This window comes from Pleurodeles waltl, chromosome 8 (genome assembly GCF_031143425.1).
Source record: "Pleurodeles waltl isolate 20211129_DDA chromosome 8, aPleWal1.hap1.20221129, whole genome shotgun sequence".
Taxonomy (NCBI): Eukaryota; Metazoa; Chordata; class Amphibia; order Caudata; family Salamandridae; genus Pleurodeles; species Pleurodeles waltl.
In genome coordinates this window covers 1,190,776,608-1,190,795,095 of record NC_090447.1, presented here as the reverse complement: position 1 = coordinate 1,190,795,095, position 18,488 = coordinate 1,190,776,608, and the positions used below count along the sequence as shown (strand labels likewise).

Genomic DNA, 18,488 nt, shown 5'->3' with positions numbered 1-18,488 from the left:
AGTCATGTTGATTGGCACAATAATATCTAATGCCAATTTGGACCAAGGCTTGTCCGGTATGGACACAGGAGAAAATGGGGTTTTGCGAATCATTTTCGTTTTATCACTGCATGCACATATGGTGCAATCTTTGACTTCTGCTTCAGTCATGGAGTCCATATTAGGGAACCATTACCGTTCCCTAATACGTTATTTGGTTAGGCTTCTGCCCAGATGGCCCTCATGAGCCAGCCTAATGATTTTGTGTCTCAAACTTGCAGGAGGTATTATGTTATCATTCCTAAATACACAATTTTCTATTTCGTATCTCACCTCCCTGTAGCTTTTAATAACTTCATCCAGATCCTTCCTGGATTCAGGCCATCCTTCCTTGGCTCTCAATTTTAGCAAGGATAGAGATTCATCTTTCTGACATGCTGAATTCCATTTTTCTTCATTGATAGAAGATGTAGAAACTATCATCACAGGATACTCAGGAGTATCATAGTCTTCTGTCACATTCAACGGGACTCTAGACAGAAAATCAGCAGCCATATTTCTATTGCCAGGGAGGTACTCAGCCTTGAAACAGAAGCTTTCAAGGCCCAAGGTCCACCTCACAATCCTTGGAGTGCTGTTGTAAGATCCCTATGTGGAGAATACATAAACTAAAGGTTTGTTGTCTGTGCGTATGGTAAATTGCGTACCCCAAAGAAAGAATTTAAAATGTTTAACAGCCCAGAAACATGCCAGAGCCTGTCTTTCAATGACTGAGTAATTTGATTCAGCTTTGCTTACAGCCCTTGATGCAAAAGCCACTATCCTCTCTTTGCTATGAATAACTTGGGATAGTGTAGCCCCCAAAACCAATTTACTGGCATCTGTGGTGAGAACAGTTCCTTTCATGATTAAAATTAGAAAGATATGGTGCTGTTAAAATGGCCTGTTTAATCTTTTCAAATGCGTAATCATGACATTCCCTCCATTTATAAGGTATGTGATTCTTAAGTAACTCTCTGAGATCAAATGATGTTTCTGAGAGGTTTTTGACATATTTGGCCATATACTCATCGAGACCCAGGAATGACTTAAGTTCTTCCTTATTTTTGGGTGCCTTTGCTTTAACTGCCTCTATCAGGGAAGTTTTAGGTTTAAAACAGTCTCTTGATATTGTATGCCCTAGATAATCTACTGAACTCACCCCAATTTGGCATTTTTCCTTCTTTAATGTTAATCCAGCTGTTTTCAGTATACTCCGAACCCTCCTCAAGTTTGTGTTGTGTTCCTCAACTGTCGCCCCCATAAATTAAAATGTTGTCTTGGAAACACAAAGTTTTAGGAGTGTCTCCTAAAATATGCTGCATGATTTTCTGAAACACCACAGCAGCAGACGCCAGCCCGAAAGGCATCCTATTGAACATAAAGGAACCCATAGGGGTGGTAAATGCCGTAAGCCACTTAGTCTGGCTGTAGATCTACTTGATGATATGCGCTGGAAAGATCCAGCACCGAGAAACATACCGCATCTCCCATGGTACTTAAATCTCACGTAATATAGGAAGAGGGGTGTCTTTCTACCCAAATATGCCTATTCAGGTCTCTTAAATCAATACGTACCCTGATGTCTTTGGAATTACTTTTCTTAGCAATCACAATGGGGGATAACCATTCAGTCAATAGGTTGAATTATGCCTCGAGATTCCATTCTCTCCAGTTCCTCCTTGAGAGCCTCTTTAAGTAAATGGGGTATGGGTCTGGTTTTGTGTACAGTGGGCTTCGATTGTGGTATCAACTTGATTTTATGCTGGAAGCCTGCCAGTAAACCCAATTTTCCACTAAAAAAACCTCTAGGAATTCTTGAAAAATTTGTTCTTTTGAGTTGGGTTTGTCGATGATCAAAAAGTGCTCTAGATTGTTTGGATCCAACTTAATCCCTAACTCCTTCTGATGTTGCCAGCCAAACAGACTGGATCCCTCCTCTACCACATAAACCTTCCCCACATTGGATCGACCCTTGAATGAAATAAGTGCTTTGAACATTCCTTTAAGAGGAATAGGGTCCTGGTTGTAACCTTTGGGGTTAATATCTGGTTCCGTTAAGCTGGTCACCATCCCATAATCCATTTTGTCAAAATTCACAGCATTAATAATCGTAAAAGGAGAACATGAGTCAGCAAATACCTTTATCGGATTGCCATCAATGAAAATTTCACACACTGGATATTGAGAAGGAATTACTTCTTTATGTTTAACGTGTAATATAATCTTTTTAACTTCTTGATGACTTCCTTCCACATTCTTGCCGTCATAGTCTTTCTGGTCTTGACATATCTCCACACACTCTAGTAAAATGCCCTTTTTTTGTTACATTTCCTACAAATGGCTGTCCTAGATTGAGTTCACTAGATTGTTGCTGGTCCCACAACGAAAACATTTTAGATTAAGATTTACATTCTTGCTTTTGTAAAGTGTTTTATCTACATTTCTGATTTTGAGAATGTTTTCTTCTTCTATGTTACCTTTGATTTCTGTGATCTGATCTGGAGCAGATGGACATCTCATGTCCTGTAAGCAAAGAGCAGTATGCTCAATGGATTTGGCAATTTCAATTGCTTCATGAAAAGTCAGGTTGCTTTTGTAACAGCTTCTCTTGAATTTTTATATTACTGGTGCAATGAACTAATTGGTCCCGAATGAGTGAATCATTAAGCTCCCCAAAATTGCATAAAGTACTTAGGCCCATATTTATACTTTTTTTGTGCCGCTTTTTGACGCAAATTGTATTTTGTAAGTTTGCGCCGATTTTGCGTCTTAAAGCGGCGCAAATGCAGCCCAAAAAAAGTATAAATATGGGCCTTAATCCTCTCAAAGCAGCAATATAATTGGTTATACTTTCTTGCTTACCTTGATTACGAGAAAAAAAAATATGACGTTCTAAAACAACATTTATTCTGTCTCCAAATTGTTTTTCTAATTTCGTGTATGTGGTGACATATTCATCCAGCACCTGGTCTTCTGGATTATTAGGTTCAGGCAAGGATTTGTAAATTTTCCTGCCATGTGTTCCTAAATTGTGTAATAAAATATGTTGTTTCCTAACTGGATTAAATCTGTCACCACCAATGGCAATTAAATATGATTCAAATATTTTGAACCATTCTTTCCATGGAGAACTAGGGTCTCCAACTTCATTTAAAAACGGGATAGGTTGGGACATACCTGCAGCAGCCATCATGAGTACAGTTTAACAGATAAATAAGGTAATTCAAATGTAAATCACACTTATCACTAACTAAAAATACACTATAAATATTATTTAAGTAACAGTAGTGAACAACACAAAATGTACAGACTAGCTTTTGTAGCAAATTAGAGGAAAGAGCTCAAGCCACACACTTCCCACCATGCACCTCAAATATGAAGAGAGCTGTGCCTGTCAGCGTTTCATTATAGGCTTCCAGAATGTTCCTAGAGACGTGTTTGTCAGCGGCTGAAAACGAAGTTCCAGTCAGATTTCCTATAAATGTGCTTTAGAATTCAGGATATCAGGTAACAGAGTTGTATTTAAAATCTTTTGATGTGCTGCCAGGAACAGAAATGTCGATGTGAGAATATGCGCTCTGCTGTTTACTGCGCGTTCCTCACTACACTTCATCGCTTTGTATTTGCTTTTTCTTCTCTGCTCTGAAATGCTTGTTAATTTGGCGCCTTGAATTCTTTTACTGTCACGTAATTAAACTCTTTAAATGTTGTTTCTTAAATCTTAACACACAAGACTTTTATTTAAATTATTGTTGTTCTGCCAGGCACAGAATGCGGTCGACGTGAATATATGCGCTCCGCTCCGCGTTTCTCACTGCACTTTACCGCTCTGTATATGTTTTCTCTTCTGTTAAATTGCCGCATTGAATTCTATTTGTGTCATGTAACTAAACTCCTTAGTTACACTGTCATACCCTCCTTAGTTTCCCTGTGCTTCGTCGGCGCACAGATGAAATACTGGTTCCTAAATAAGGAGTTAAACTTGAACGTTTCCGTTAAATTTTATAATAAGTTCTCGCTCTCTTAATTCCGTGTGCTCCATCAGCGCCTTGTATTCAATTCCACTTTCTTATAGAAAGTGTAAGCGGTTTCTGTATATTCTCTCTCTCTCTCTCTCTCTCTCTCTCTCTCTCTCTCTCTCTCTCTCTCTCTCTCTCTCTCTCTCTCTCTCTCTCTCTCTCTCTCTCTCTCTCTCTCTCTCTCTCTATATATATATACGCTCTGATTATGCTGAATATTGCTTCTTTACTGAATGATGATATAAATAGAACAGCAGATGAATGTAAATCTGTGCGCTAAGTCTTGAAGTGGCACGCTTTATTCCAAACGTTAGAGGATTCTTTAAAGCAATAACAGTACCTTATGATAGTTCAAGTTGTTGAAGGGTTATCCAAAAGGGGTGCAGATGAGAGTGCGCCCTTTCGCACGTAAGTCGTCGCCAGTGTTATAAAGACTCTTCAAATAATGTATCCTTTTCTTCAGTCTTTATTCTTCCATCTCTACTGCTTCAACAGCAGTTCTCCACACAGCTGCTCTTCCAGCTCCTCAACGTTCTACTTTCAACTCCAGCCCCACTACATGTCAGACTCTTCCATTCTAAGGGGAAAGGGAACATACTACTTCTATCCGTGTATATATTAAACTTCTACTAGGATAAACCTATTATATATATATTGCTTATTTAATTAAAACTACGATACAACACACGTGTCCTTGTGTAATGTAACTGGTGCTTATGTAAGGCGCTCCAGTACCTTTAGGTCGAGTTCGTGCTATATAAAACTACAAAATAAAAATGGTAGATGCCCTTCTCCTTAGTGATTTACCATTCATTTTGTAAGAGACTAGGGGCCAGATGTAGCAAATAAAAAATTTGCGAGTTGCAAAGTGCGAGTCCATGCGACTCGCAATTTGCAACTCGCAAATTGGTATGCAGTACGGTGTCTCAGACACCGACTGCGACTCGCTATGGGGTCGCAATGACCCACCTCATCAATATTCATGAGGTGGGTCGCAAATTGCGGCCCATAGCGAGTATAGGCACTCGCAAACATGGAGGCCTGCTGTCGTCAGCAGACCTCCATGTTCGTGACTGCTTTCAATAAAGCAGTTTTTTTTTTTTTTTAAGTGTAGCCCGTTTTCCTTAAAGGAAAACGAGCTGCACTTTAAAAAAAAAAAACCCGAAACCTTTAGTTTCGTTTTTTTTTCAGGGCAGGTAGTGGTCCCTTGGACCACTACCTACCCTGAAAAAATTGTTTTGGGTCCATTCACAAAGTAGAAGGGGTCCCATGGGGACCCCTTCCAATTTGCGAGTGGGTTACCATCCACTTGAAGTGGATGGTAACTGCGACACCATTTGCGACCGCGTCGGCGGTCGCAAATGGTATTGCATACCACTCAGAATCGCAAATAGGAAGGGAACACCCCTTCCTATTTGCGATTCGGAAATGCATATTGCGAGTCGGTCCCGACTCGCAATATGCATTTCTGCATAGCAAAGAGGCATTTGCGCCTCGCAAACGGCGATTTTCGCCGTTTGCGAGGCGCAAATCCTTTGCTACATCTGGCCCAGCATTGGGGCACATCAAAGTTTGGGAGAATCTTGTGAGGTCATAGCCTGTAAAATGTGGATCACAACATGCACACATGGGCCTAATGGCACCCAAGTCTTCTTACTGATCAGTTTAAATTGACTCATGCTGTTGTTAGAGAGTCTGCACAGCTGACGGAGACCCTCGAAGTCCCACCAGCCTTTGCACTTCTTCAACTCTAAGGGCTGCAGCCCTGGAGAATTTTGCTGCAAAAAACAGGCCACAAGTGTGAGCACGGCAGCTATGCTTGTTATCTAAGAACATACCACAGATGTAAAATTGGGAAAATAAAAGAACGCTTGCAAGGTGTACAAGAATCAGTCATTATACTACATGCCCAAAGAGCAGCAGTAGAGAAGGGGGGATAAAAGGTACATTTTCTTTCATTAATGTGAGAATTATTTCACAAAAGTTGCCTCTTTAAGATGTTAGATGCTATCATAAATCAAATATGATAAAAGCTCCTATCATTCTAAGGTTCACCTGGGAGATACGATGGCTACCAGTTAGTGAAAGGATCTTGTTCAAGGCACTGTGTCTTACTTACCAAGCCATCTATGGGTGGAGACTGGCCTCTGTTCAAACTAAACTTCAGTGGTGGATACCTTCTCACTTATTGTGCTGGCTGTTCTCAACACTATTTATTAAACAAGTTATGTTGGACGATCATTTTCAGTTTTGGTTCCTCTGTTGTGGCATAAACTGTCCATATGTATATGGACAAATTGCTAATCCTTACTCTTTCCATCCAGTGTTTTGTTTGCTCTTCGGTTTCTCTGGCCTTTATCAAATTCCTTTATATTCTTGGGCTATCCTAACTCCAGTATGCCCGTGAATGCTTTATTCTAAAATTGTTTCAATCACTGAACTTCGGCTCAAGAGAATAACAACCAGTGGTGCAGGAGGTGCAGTGGCATCTGCCGGAAATGCAAGGAAAATTATACACTTGCTTCTGTCGTGCACACGGAGCAGGTTGCAAAATCAAAGTTACAGGTGCGGTCCTGTACATCAAACAAGCTGAATTAAATTCACTGTAAGGGTGGTTGGGGGGTGGTCGGTGATTCTCCTCCCAGGAAAGTCTTTAAAAAACAGAGTGGGAAAATAGTGTATTTTCAAGCAAATTAGAGAAAGCAAGAAGGTTAATAAAGCAATTGCGAAAGTGGAGTTGTGCACATCTGAAGTGCTAACTCCCTGGTCACAGAACAGACCATGAGCATTCTGACTATTGTGCCTGAGAAGCGAGGCTGTGTTTACTATGTCCTGACAATGTGTTGTGTATTTAGGAACATATTTATACTTTTTTAGCGTTGCATTTGCGTCACTTGTTGACACAGAAGCGGCGCAAACTTTCAAAATACAATTGTATTTTGTAAGTGTGTGTCGTTTTTGCATCAAAAAGTGGCGCAAATGCGGCGCTAAAAAAGTATACATATGGGCCTTAGTGCTTGCATCTAGAAGCATGGAGTGCCTGCTTTCTGCAGTTATTAGGCTTCAGGCCCTTTTTGTTCGTCCTCAGGGCTGTACATCACTCTGATTAAGGAAATCCCAGGACAGAAGCACCCAAATGGAACTAACATCAAAGCAGGACAGGAGAAACATCCCTTCTTGTTTGCATTTTAAAACAAAAAATTTCTGAACCTTCTCCTCTTGGTGAAACAGCAATGCCAACATTTTGTAATTAGTCGTGTGACTGCTGACACCACGTTGTCAGAGTAGTTTCAGTGGTGCATGCCACACAGACAAGAGAAACGATGTAGTTAAGCACAGTGGCGGCTGGTGTTCAAGGGCTAAGGGGCTGCGCCCCTAGCCTTTTCTGGCCTCTCTAGGGAAGCATACATTTAATTACATGATGAAAGTAAAACATTTTCTGCACAACATTTTCGGAGTGAAAGTTGTGTACTTTGAAAAGCCCCACTGCACCTGCGTCAGTATGTGGCTGAAAGCTGCACAGTAGGGCTGACAGGGCTCAAAGCCCTTACGTTTTCTCAGAACGTAGTGACGTCCCTGGCTTATCTCCTCCTCCACCAGAAGCCCTGATTGTAAACAGCCTGGAGCGTTTTTTTTTTTTCAGCCCGGGTTTCTGAAAACTTCATGTCACTCCAATATTATTCTCCACCCTTTCCTATTTACTCAAATAGTGGGGTGTGATCAGAAGGGTCTACGTACCAGAGGTCACATTTTATTAAAAGAATGTGGCATTGCGCAAAGAAAATCCCCAGTCTGTGGCAGAGAAATGGAATAAATACAATAAATAACTCCATCCAGGGCTCTCTGGGAGACAGGAGTGTGACCTGAAGACCTCAAGTCATAAATATGCCAAAGACAACCCTGCACACAAGTAAGTTGGAGCTCTATCTTTTTTTACAGACAATAAGAAAAGAATCTGTTCTCTCAGCTCTCCTCTCCTTTCACTGCCTCTGTAGGTGATTTCGTCTCTCAAAGGCAGTAATGGTTCCAGTAATTTATCATGGCTAGTTATTGTTTTATTTCTTCTGCAGACTAATGACATGATATGTCATATTAAACATGTAATCTGCAGCTCAAATAAACGTGCACCTTTTATCACTGAAACTGCTGGATACAGGATGGGTGAGGCAATGTGTGTTTGTTTGAATGTGTTTGCAGGGCTTTGAAGAGTGGCTGAGAAAATGTAGGTGTCTGTGTATAAGAGTTGTGTGAATGGCAGTGGATTGCAATGTGGATGAGTAAATGGGTAGGTGACCAAAGGCAGTGGGGGAGTAGGTGAATGGAAATACGTGGGTAGTGAGGCTCTCTCACAAGGTGCAATTCCGTTTTGTATTTGTGCCCCACCACTGCTTTCAGTCACCAGCCACCACTGGTTAAGCACACTTATATAAAGGAAATAAATGTTAGCTTAAAGACAAAGTCTCAAGAGAAGGCACTGTGAGGTTAAATTTGAAGACAACAATAACCGCGCCTCATTCCATCTGCATTCCATTTTTAAAACAAACAACTTCAGTTTCCTTTTTATTTTGTTTAAGAGAGGGCTTTTAGAAATAGCCCTCGTCGCCATAAACAAGCCCCTTGAACAGCCCAGATCAGGAGAGCAGAGACCAGGGAACACCCACCATGCTCAAGAGGCCCCCTCAGAAGGGAATAGTATACATGGCCGGCGTCTGCCTCTATTTATTGTTCCTGGAGAGGCCCCGCTTCACAAACACGCATCCAGGGGCACTACTCTCTAGTCTGAGGCACACCAAGATGCCTTGTGCCTGTGTCCCAAGATATCAAAGTATCGAAAATATATGGAAATGTTTGTAAAGTATGGAGCTGGAGCTGTCTCGAAGGCTGCACATTTGCAGCATCCTTTCTTTAATTGATCATTCAGTAACACCCCAGGACTGGCAACACATTAAATGGAATCTTACTAGACACCCTACAAACAGCGGAGTCCTGTGGAAACAATTAACGCACACGGGGGAACAAGGCAGACCTATCGTTCCACTGGCACCGACAGGAATAAATAAGAACGTGACCGTGCAGTTCTCAACACAACACATTTGAATTGAGATAGGAGTGTCACCGGCGCCAAGAGGTGTATTGCGCTCCCAGGCAGGAGCTTTGCGCGTGCTTTCCCATTGTCTTATTAAACGCATTCTGCCTCAAGGCTGCAAAAGAGAGAAATGCTGGCAGGACAACAACACTTTGGTTTGAAAGCCTTGTGTTTTTCCTCAGAAAGGTAGTATGTGTGATTAGAGAAAACAGTCACGTTGATTGAATAAAGTACAGCATGGAGCAAAATACATTTGAAAAGGGGCCCTCTTAGAAAGTGGTGTCCTGGGCAACTATACACTATTCCCAAGCCTTAAAACTTCGGTTTATTATCAATTGTAAACATATCAGCCAGGCCATAGTTTACAGCAAACTGAATCAATGCTGCAAACAAGCGACTTCCAACATTTTATTTACTTATTCCCATCACATTTCATTTCAAATTGCAGTTTGGAGAGGGCAAGGGTAAAATATCTTACAAAATTACATTTATGAATAATGGGATGATCAGTCCTCGCACGCATTGGAGTAGGCACCGATAAGGGAAAGATGCAGGTATGCCACTGCCATATGGAGACATGAGGCCCCAGGCCACGGTCTTCTGCAAATGGCAGGGAAGGAACAACGCATTCGCCAATAAAGAGCCAGCTTTTACCATTTAAACTGAAATACTTCACAATCGTGGCGGTTGTGCAAATTTGTCACCCTACCCCAGCATTATTTCAACAAAAAGGGCCCCACTGAAGATTAAATTGTTGAAACACTAGGGGGCTGAGCTTCCAATTGCTTCCATCTCTGAGGAAGCTGGAGTTCCAATCTGCTATCAGATTGGCATGACCTGGTAAATATTCTGCTGTCACCGAAATGTGATGTTGAAGGCAAAACTGCCAGAACTCCTTCGCAATCTCAACAAGAACACGAGGTCTGGTCCCTCCTAGGCGATTGATATACTGAACCTCTCAAATGTTGTCCATATGTAGAAGAATGCAACATTTCGCTTGTCAAGGGGAAAGGGAGCAGATTGCAAATGCTCCCGCTAAGAGCTCTAGGCAGTTGAGATGGAGTTTCAAATCCTCTGGAGACCACCGGTCTCCTGTTTGAACTGAACCACAACAAGCCCCCCTCCCCCGGCCCATCAGACTCTATAATCATCTCTGGGACTGATGCAAAGATGGCTCTGCCGTTCCACGCATCCATGTGTGCCAGCCACCAAGCGATTTACGCTCTGGCTTCCTCCGACAGTCCAATCTGTTCCGCATAGGATAAACCCTTGCGAAGATGCAAGATCTTCAGTCATTCTAAGGCTCAGTAATGAAGAGGCCCTGGAAAAAGTGCTTGAATAGATGAGGCCAACAGACCCACCAAGCGTACTAGGGTCTTCAACGATATAGTCGGAGTGGCAAGGGCTCTCCTCCACTCTTTCTTGATGCAACTCCTCTTCGCGGGAGGCAATAACAGCTGGGCTTTGCTTTGACAGAATCTACCTGTAAGCCTAAGAATTCTATGACTCTAGACGGAGTCAGTACTGATTTGTCTAAGTTGATAAGAAATCCTAGATCCTGTGGGAGATGAACCGTCCAAGAGAGATGTAACAAGACTTCTGTTTGAGCTATGATCAGAATGTCATCGAGGTATATAATGATGCAAATGCCCCTTTCTCTGAGGAACTGTACCACTGGCCCTAAGAGCTTGGTGAAACACCACGGAGCGAAGAAAGACCGAAAGGGAGAACGGCAAATTCATACCATTTATCTCGTCAATTGAAACGGTGATCATGACGACGAGGTTCAAATATGGGTGCTGTAAAATATGCGTCCTTGAGATCTAGTCACACTAGATAGTCCACTTCCTGAAGAAGATCTCTTAAGCGATGGATACTCTCCATCTTGAAATGGCGGTAAAACACCCAGGAGTTGAAGTCTCTTTTGAGTAGAAGACGTGAACCGCCACCTTTTTTTCTGCACTAGGAAAATAAAACTGGCAAACCCAGAAGGGTGAGGATTCGATCTGATGATGGCTCACTTCTACCTCTCTGTCCACGAAAGAACTCTCTATCTGGGAAAAATGAATGGGACGAGGAAGGGAGCTCTGCTGGGGGAGGCGTAAAACTCTAGTTTGTACCTCCCGCACGGTCTGTTGAACCCAAGGGTCTTGTGAAATGCACTCCCAAGCCACATGATGTTCCTTCAATCTCCCCCCTATAAAAAAAACCTCTGAGAATGGAATAATTCTCACCTGTAGATGTCCCTTTGGAGGAGTTGAAACCACCTTGGTAGTTCCGAAAATCATGATCTCGACCTCTATGGGCTGTAGTAGGGTAGAACCTTGATCTGTAGTAAGAATTTTGGCCTTGCTGATTGCATCCTCCAGAGGTCTGGTAGAATCCGCGGCCTGGTGCTCGACCCCTGTAGCTTCCGGCCCTGGTAAAAGGCCCCTGCTGAACATCATCTTCATTAAAAATTGGGTTTTGTCCAGTGCAGAAAAAGTAGCAACATACTTCCCCAAGTCCTTGACAAATTTGTCGCCAAACAGCAAACCATTTGCCAAAGAACGTGCCTCATTAGGGGCCAACTCTGCCAGCTTAGGGTCAATTTGCATCAAAAACGAACATCTGCACTCAGTAGACATAGCATAATTTGCGTTTCCCAGCAAACAGATGGCCCATTGCGCCCATTCCAACATAATTTGTGGATCCAGAGGTGTATTAGATTTTTTTTTTTTTTAGCCTGGACCGCCAGCTCTAAAATCTTCATGAGTGGGACAGATATATCTAAAAGTTTATATTGACATCCTTTCCAGGCTCAGTCTAATCCCTTCTTCGGGTCCTCAGAAAAACCTCTTGATGAAAGTTGCCATGTTTGGATTGAGTTCACTTTGCCCAACAACGAGGGCCGAGGGCATTCAGAGTGGAAAGTATTGTGTATGTCCCGGTCAAAGCCCTTTCTAAGGCAGTCTTGTACATAATGAGCTACCTCTGCACGTGGGATCCACTCTGTGGATCACGGATGGATTATGTTTTCTGGATCAAACGATAAAGTGCAGGGAACCAGGTCACTCTGCTGTGTGTTGTGAGACTTATGTTTGCGTTTACCAGACAGCTTAGGCTCGTCATGTTCCTGGTCAGAACCTGAGGAGTATGAGACTGATGAAGCAATCCCTTCCGTCTGAATAGAGGATTCCATACCGGTCTCCGGGGCCTCCAGTGCTAGAAAGGAACCATATTCATGAGTCTTTATCACGGACACAGCCATTTGTGCCAGGATGTCTGCAGATGAGGCTGGTCCCTTTGAGGCTCGTCGTGCAAAGTCCACATCGAAATTCTGGTCATGCTTACAGCCAGATTCAGGAAGAGAGCGCCCTCTCAATTCACGTTGGCCAAATCTTGCAAGTGGCATATTAAAGGGTTTCAAAGCATTTATAAGAGCCTGATTTACTGTGTCCTGGACATGATATCCCAGGGCTTCCACTGATCGCTCCTCCATATGATGCCCATAAGCTGCTTCAGGAAGTTCCTGGAAATAATCAACCTCCTCGGCGTAGTACCCCATGATTTTAATGAGGATGAATGAAGGAGTTTACAAATGCGGGGGGGGGGGGGGTTAGGGGTGGGTGGCGAGTCCCCAGCAGGAAAAAACTCACAAGTGAGTTAAACAAATATATACAAATATATATATATATTGATAGCAGTATAAATTGTGGAGGGAGCTCCTGCTGAAAAAACCCCAAAGGCAAAGCCTAATAACACTTACTCGCCCTGGTCGGGTGTTCGAGGGGCTTAAGTATCATTTATTTCAAGGACACAAGCGTGCAGTGTTCTCCATGACCTCTCAGTGGACTACGGAGGAGATCAGGCAGAGAGCATGCGCGTCGTGGAGATAGAATGAGGACTAGTCCTCTTTAGTGACAGTCGCGGTCTAGGAGTCCCACGTACTCCTAAGCTTCTCGAACGGGCAAAGCCCCATTCACACAAGCGCGCCCTGAACGGTGACAGCGCTTCAGTCCGCAGACAAGAAAACGGACTTTAAAGAGTAGCGATAACACACGAAGCGATCGCATCTGAAGTGATCGGACGCGCATAGCGCTGTGAATAGTCCTGGAGCACCGCGACGTGTCTTACAGCCCCCCTCCCGCTCCACACTGCTATCATAAGTGTATAATGCAATATTTTGAAATAAATACCGATTGCTATATGAATTAAGAAATGTAAATGACCACTTATCTGTTGGCTGCAAGCAGCAAAGAAAGAGGAAGGACTATGTTGGCAGATCTACAGGGTACAGATCTGTGATTGGGGGACATTATGGACTACTGGGGTTCATGATAAAAGTAGTTTTTTGTTGTGTTTTAATTGGCTGCTGTTAACTTGCAGTAAAGAGAGAGCATAATCCTAAGCCTCTGGTCCTGACATAGAATTCTCATTCATTGCTACTTGCTGCCAGCTAATACAGTGCTGAGAGACATCAAGTCGGTGTTAAGCCCCACCCCTCCATGCTTCATAACCACCTCACTCTCCTACTGCAACAAGGCCTGGCTGCGGCTGAAAATAAAAGGCCACCCCTGGCCTGAAACACAAATATATATTATTTTACATTTTATTAAAAGGGGCACCCCGGGGGCTAGGGGTGGAAGGGGGCAAAATAAATAGGGGGGGCAATGCCCCAATAGAGGAACTGCGCCTGATTTGAGGTGATGTTCGCCACCTGCATGAATGCAGGTTCTCAAGATCTCCAGTGACTGCACTCGGGTGGCCACTTTTTTCCCTCTCCTAAAATTACGAGGGACGTTAAGTTTAATTTATTTTTTATTTGGGATAACTCTTGCAAATGTGTGTTGTTTAAACACCATCGTTTTGTTTATTACATCACTTACTTTAGAAGCAAGTTCCTTCTGGAGCATTTTAAATGTTCCGTCGCGTGCCTTGATTTTAGGGGGTAATCATGCCACTTAATAATATTAATGCATCACACATGCTTCAGATTAGGCTATAGATTAGTAGTGATTATTTCATTTGAATGTGCCAAAGCACTCTCAAACTTGCAGTACATTGCTGGTGGAACAACTTTCAGAGTGTCTGTGCTGGAATCAGTGTTACATGCTTCACTGAGGCCATGGGGTCTGTGAAAAATCCTAGCATCACCCAAAAAAACAAGTGTAGCAAATGAACCACGTCCAATTAGCAGAGAGTGGTACTATATTAAAAAAGCATGGGGTGGTAGCCCACTTTCATTCACAGACCCATATTTTCTACTGAAATGGCAACTAATTTTGTACATGCACTTTTACTAATAAAACTATAGGATGCACAAATCATAATATGTGGAAATCTTGTTTCAGCAAATATTCATCATATCACCAAGAAAACTGTCAATTTGTTTTGGTCCTACTCAAATCTTTTGTTCCATCACACTTCAGAATTTTAAAAAAGTGCCCTGTGTGCTTTCCTAATGGCTAATATATTTTAAAACATCTTACCGTTCATGTACAGAGATTTTGTGTTAGAATAAAACGGACATCCCACAACCTTTCCACAAGATTATCACACAGTTGGTTTATCTCACTTTACAAAATCCTCTAACTTTGCAATCAGAGAAAAAAAGTAAGAACCATTTTCCATGTTAAAGAAATAAGCAGCAGTTTCTCAGAAGACATAGCCTGACATTTGACCTCTGTCTTTAGACGCACAACAAATGTGACAAGATAAAAACTGTGGTGGATGGGTGAAGCTTCTGTTATTAAAAAGCGTTGTTACGTGTTGAAAATGCTGCTGCTCATCCTTGTCTTCGTCTTTCATTGAAGTTTTCCTTTTTTCCTTTTTTTTTAGACCGAACACCGGTTGCCACTCATCTTCCGCTGGCCAGTACACACACCTCAGAGGGAGACGAGGAGAAACTTATGCAAACATTAGAAGAACTCGCGCAAAAGTTCAAACCCTGTTCCAACAAAAGTTAAGCAAATAATGGAAGCATGGAGCAAAATCCCCATAACCGTGTACGTAACACCCATTGGTTTTAGTGCTTGGAGTTACACATGCCAGAAAATAATTGAGCTTTTTATATTTGAGCTTTTATACTCTCTTCCGAATTCAACAGAAAGTACATGCCAGATGCCACAGGAAAAAAATGAGAAAGGACTATGATCAGAACTTTTAAGGAGAGACTACGCTCAAAGTAAGCTGGAAGCTGCACTACTACTTTAAGAAAAAACAATTCACAATGATTAAATGTGAACTAATCACAGAAATGTATTTGCTTCCCTGCAGAGGGAGGCACATTTCTGGAGACTTATTTTTAGGGGAAAGTAAATCATCTTGTTTTAATAATTATTCACTTTATTCAAAGGTTTTGCCTTTCAGAGATGACTAAAACCAAACCCTCCTCTATAAAGGGGGCTATTTCTTGTCAGTGTAAATAAACTGTAACTACTAACGTGTTATGACTGCTGTAATAGTGACTGCATCAGAGTAGGTGGTGACCGCCCCTGCACAGCAGAGCGTTTAACAGTAAGGTCATTAAAAAGATTAATCGAGTGAAACGCCCCCACCTGAATAATGACATAACAGAACTAGGGTCAATGGTGGGTCCCCAACCAGGATGAATTATTCAAATAACAGCACTAAATATATTTTGGAAATACAATAATTTTGTCAACCACGATATGTTTAATCGATTACAGTTTTAATGCACGGTAAACAAAGGTCATGTCACACAAACAAAAACTTAAAATTTTCTGCTGCAAAGCCTAAATTTGCCACAAAATTTAAGCAACAGTCATGCAGTGATCAGGATGCAACACAATCAACTCCTGAACCTCTGCTGTGCTGGATTTTGTGCTGTCTACATGCGCTACTGAAACAGTTGGCAAGCTACCCATGATGGAAACCTCTAACTAAACCATTGCCAAACAAAAATGCAAATAAAGTTTATTCTATTGTAATCATTACTAAAGCGTCCTTGTTCTGTTGTGATAGACCAAGTGATAGACCAAGTTATGCCCTATGAACGTAAAAAGCATTCTGTTGTCCATTTGGTCTGAGTCAGTTGTAATGATGGTCTGAACTATGTATTTCTGGTCATTCTGTGTTATATGCAACAACTACATTAACTAGCATTGGCACAGCCTACAATTTAGACCTTCCTTTAGTGTAAGCGGTATTACACCGCCAGGAATCCACCATTAAAGATTTCACTAGTGGGACAAATACAATGAAAGATGATTTGGTCAGCTACACATTTGTTGAATGAGCAATTATTTAGTAAAGTTCATAAGTGAAAGGTGATTTGGTCAGCTTCAAGAACTCACCATCGGAGGCTGAGTGAAGTTAACCTGATCTCCGCTTGTGGCATTCAAGTCTGTAGAGTAAACACTTAATCCAGATGTTGAAAAAATGGGTTTATTCATAATGGCTTGGGATTTATCTGCATCTTCAGCCTTCAACATTCATTTGTTTTTCTAACATTTTAGAATCCCCAACCATACACTGATCCCACACAGAGGAAATTATTTTAAAAAAAGGAAGTTGGAACATATCAACACTGCACAACCTCATTCCTTTACAAGCACAAAAACACATATAGTACTATTTAGCTCTAGAAAAGCACAATATTGGATTATTGTCCGAAACAACTACATGTACATTGTAGAAGATGCATTTAATAAACTAAAAAATATACGAACAACTTACGGGTGACTCGTATACCGCAGTATTAATCTATCATTTCAATGGATCTATTTTCCTTTTTAGATCAAGCATATCAGTGGGCAAGCGCTACTTATCAACCTATTGTAATCTATTCTGTGGGCTTTAACCACGCCCATCACTTTCATTTGTTTCTGGGCCTGTCCTTCAAAAATCTCATGATGTTGTTGGTAAATGCTTTACGTTTTCCCGCCTTGTGGCTGTTTTGTTACCGCCTTGGAGACTAACCCTATTACATGGATTATTGCATGATTAACCAGATAGCTTTGTGTTGGCGCACTATTTTTTCTTTTGTCTCACTGTTTTGCTCATGGCGGCATGTTGTTTCTTCGTCTTCCTTGGTTTCGGGCATCTTGCTGTTTCTTTGTGATGTCTGTGGGGTCTTTTTTAGGGTCGAGCCTGCGTTGCATGCGTATCGCAGCGAGACGCTTTAGTATTTAGAAAAGCGCTCGGAGCCCTGTCAACTTCACATCAGTGTTTTTTTATTGGTTCTTGGGTTTGCCTAATAAAATCTGCTTGCTTTCATTAGTCGAAGGCACGCATACGTCATGCCTTTTCTGGTAGCTAGCCCTCCTCGAGTGCAGCGACCAAGTACAGAAAACATGCGAGGCTCGCTGTTTTCCATCAGGCTCGTGGACTTCTTTTTCTCTAATTTACGAGCGCGATCTCGCTTGGCAGAAGTAGAGCGCTTTACATAGTTAATTTCACTTTTTCGGGTTATGTACATAAATGCACTTTTGCCCGATAGGTGAAAAGTCGGGTTAGGAGTTTACAACGCGATCAGCTCTAACATGAGCAAACGCGAGACCCGTTGCATTGTAAATGCTTGTTATTTTTTTGTTTCAGTTTTATGTAGCGCAAACTAGACACAAAGGTATTGGAGCACTTTGTTTATTTTGTTTTGCAGGTTTATGTAACACAAACTCAATACAAAGGTATTACATCGCTTTACATGAGCACCTGTTAAAGTACACAAAAACACAATCATTTTTGGTAGTAAGGGGAGATTAAGGCCCATATTTATACTTTTTTAGCGCCGCATTTTGACGCAAAAACAGCGCACACTTGCAAAATCAAATTGTATTTTGCAAGTTTGTGCCGTTTTTGCGTCAAAAAGCGGCGCTAAAAAAGTATAAATATGGGCCTAAATGATTTGCCCAGAATCACAGGATGTTGAGCCGGTGCCAAGACTAGAACTGTGTTCCCCAGCTCCAAAGTCAGCAGCTCTGGCCCTTGCGCCACATCCTCTCCCATAGGGTTCTTTGTCTGGTGCGTGTTGGGGGCAGTCTGGGAATAACGTTTTTTTATTTTCTTTTTTTTTTTTAAATATAGCACTTGGTAATACAGGTCCTGCCGTTTCATAGCGCTGCGAAGCAGGTGGCGTTCTTACCAAAATCACTATAATTAATTCATTTGCAGTTAAGCTGCCTCTTCTGTTATTTTCTTTGTATATTATTGCCAATGTAGAGGAATAAGTCCCTTAAAAGTTTAACATACAGCGGTATATGTCTGCCCCCCGTTTCTTGGCTACTAACTCTTTTGACCCCCTCATTCTATGGGATAAATGCCATGAAGGTGCCTCTTTGTGGTTTGTTTGTTGCTATAAAAGTTTAGGTAAACACACTAGAGACGGTTGTATCTCTACAGTATCACAGCCAGCCTGTAAG

At 41.9% G+C, this 18,488-nt stretch overlaps 1 protein-coding gene across 1 annotated transcript in view; it reads left to right on the top strand.

Annotated features, from left to right (window-relative positions):
• Positions 1-16,069, top strand: part of DHRS12 (dehydrogenase/reductase 12) — a 149,240-nt gene extending 133,171 nt beyond the window's left edge. Inside the window, exon 10 of the mRNA XM_069205453.1 lies at positions 14,947-16,069. Within this exon, the coding sequence (XP_069061554.1) occupies positions 14,947-15,074 (128 nt within the window). The 3' untranslated portion in view covers positions 15,075-16,069. The remainder of the gene's footprint in view (positions 1-14,946) is intronic.
• Positions 16,070-18,488: the final 2,419 nt, after the last annotated feature.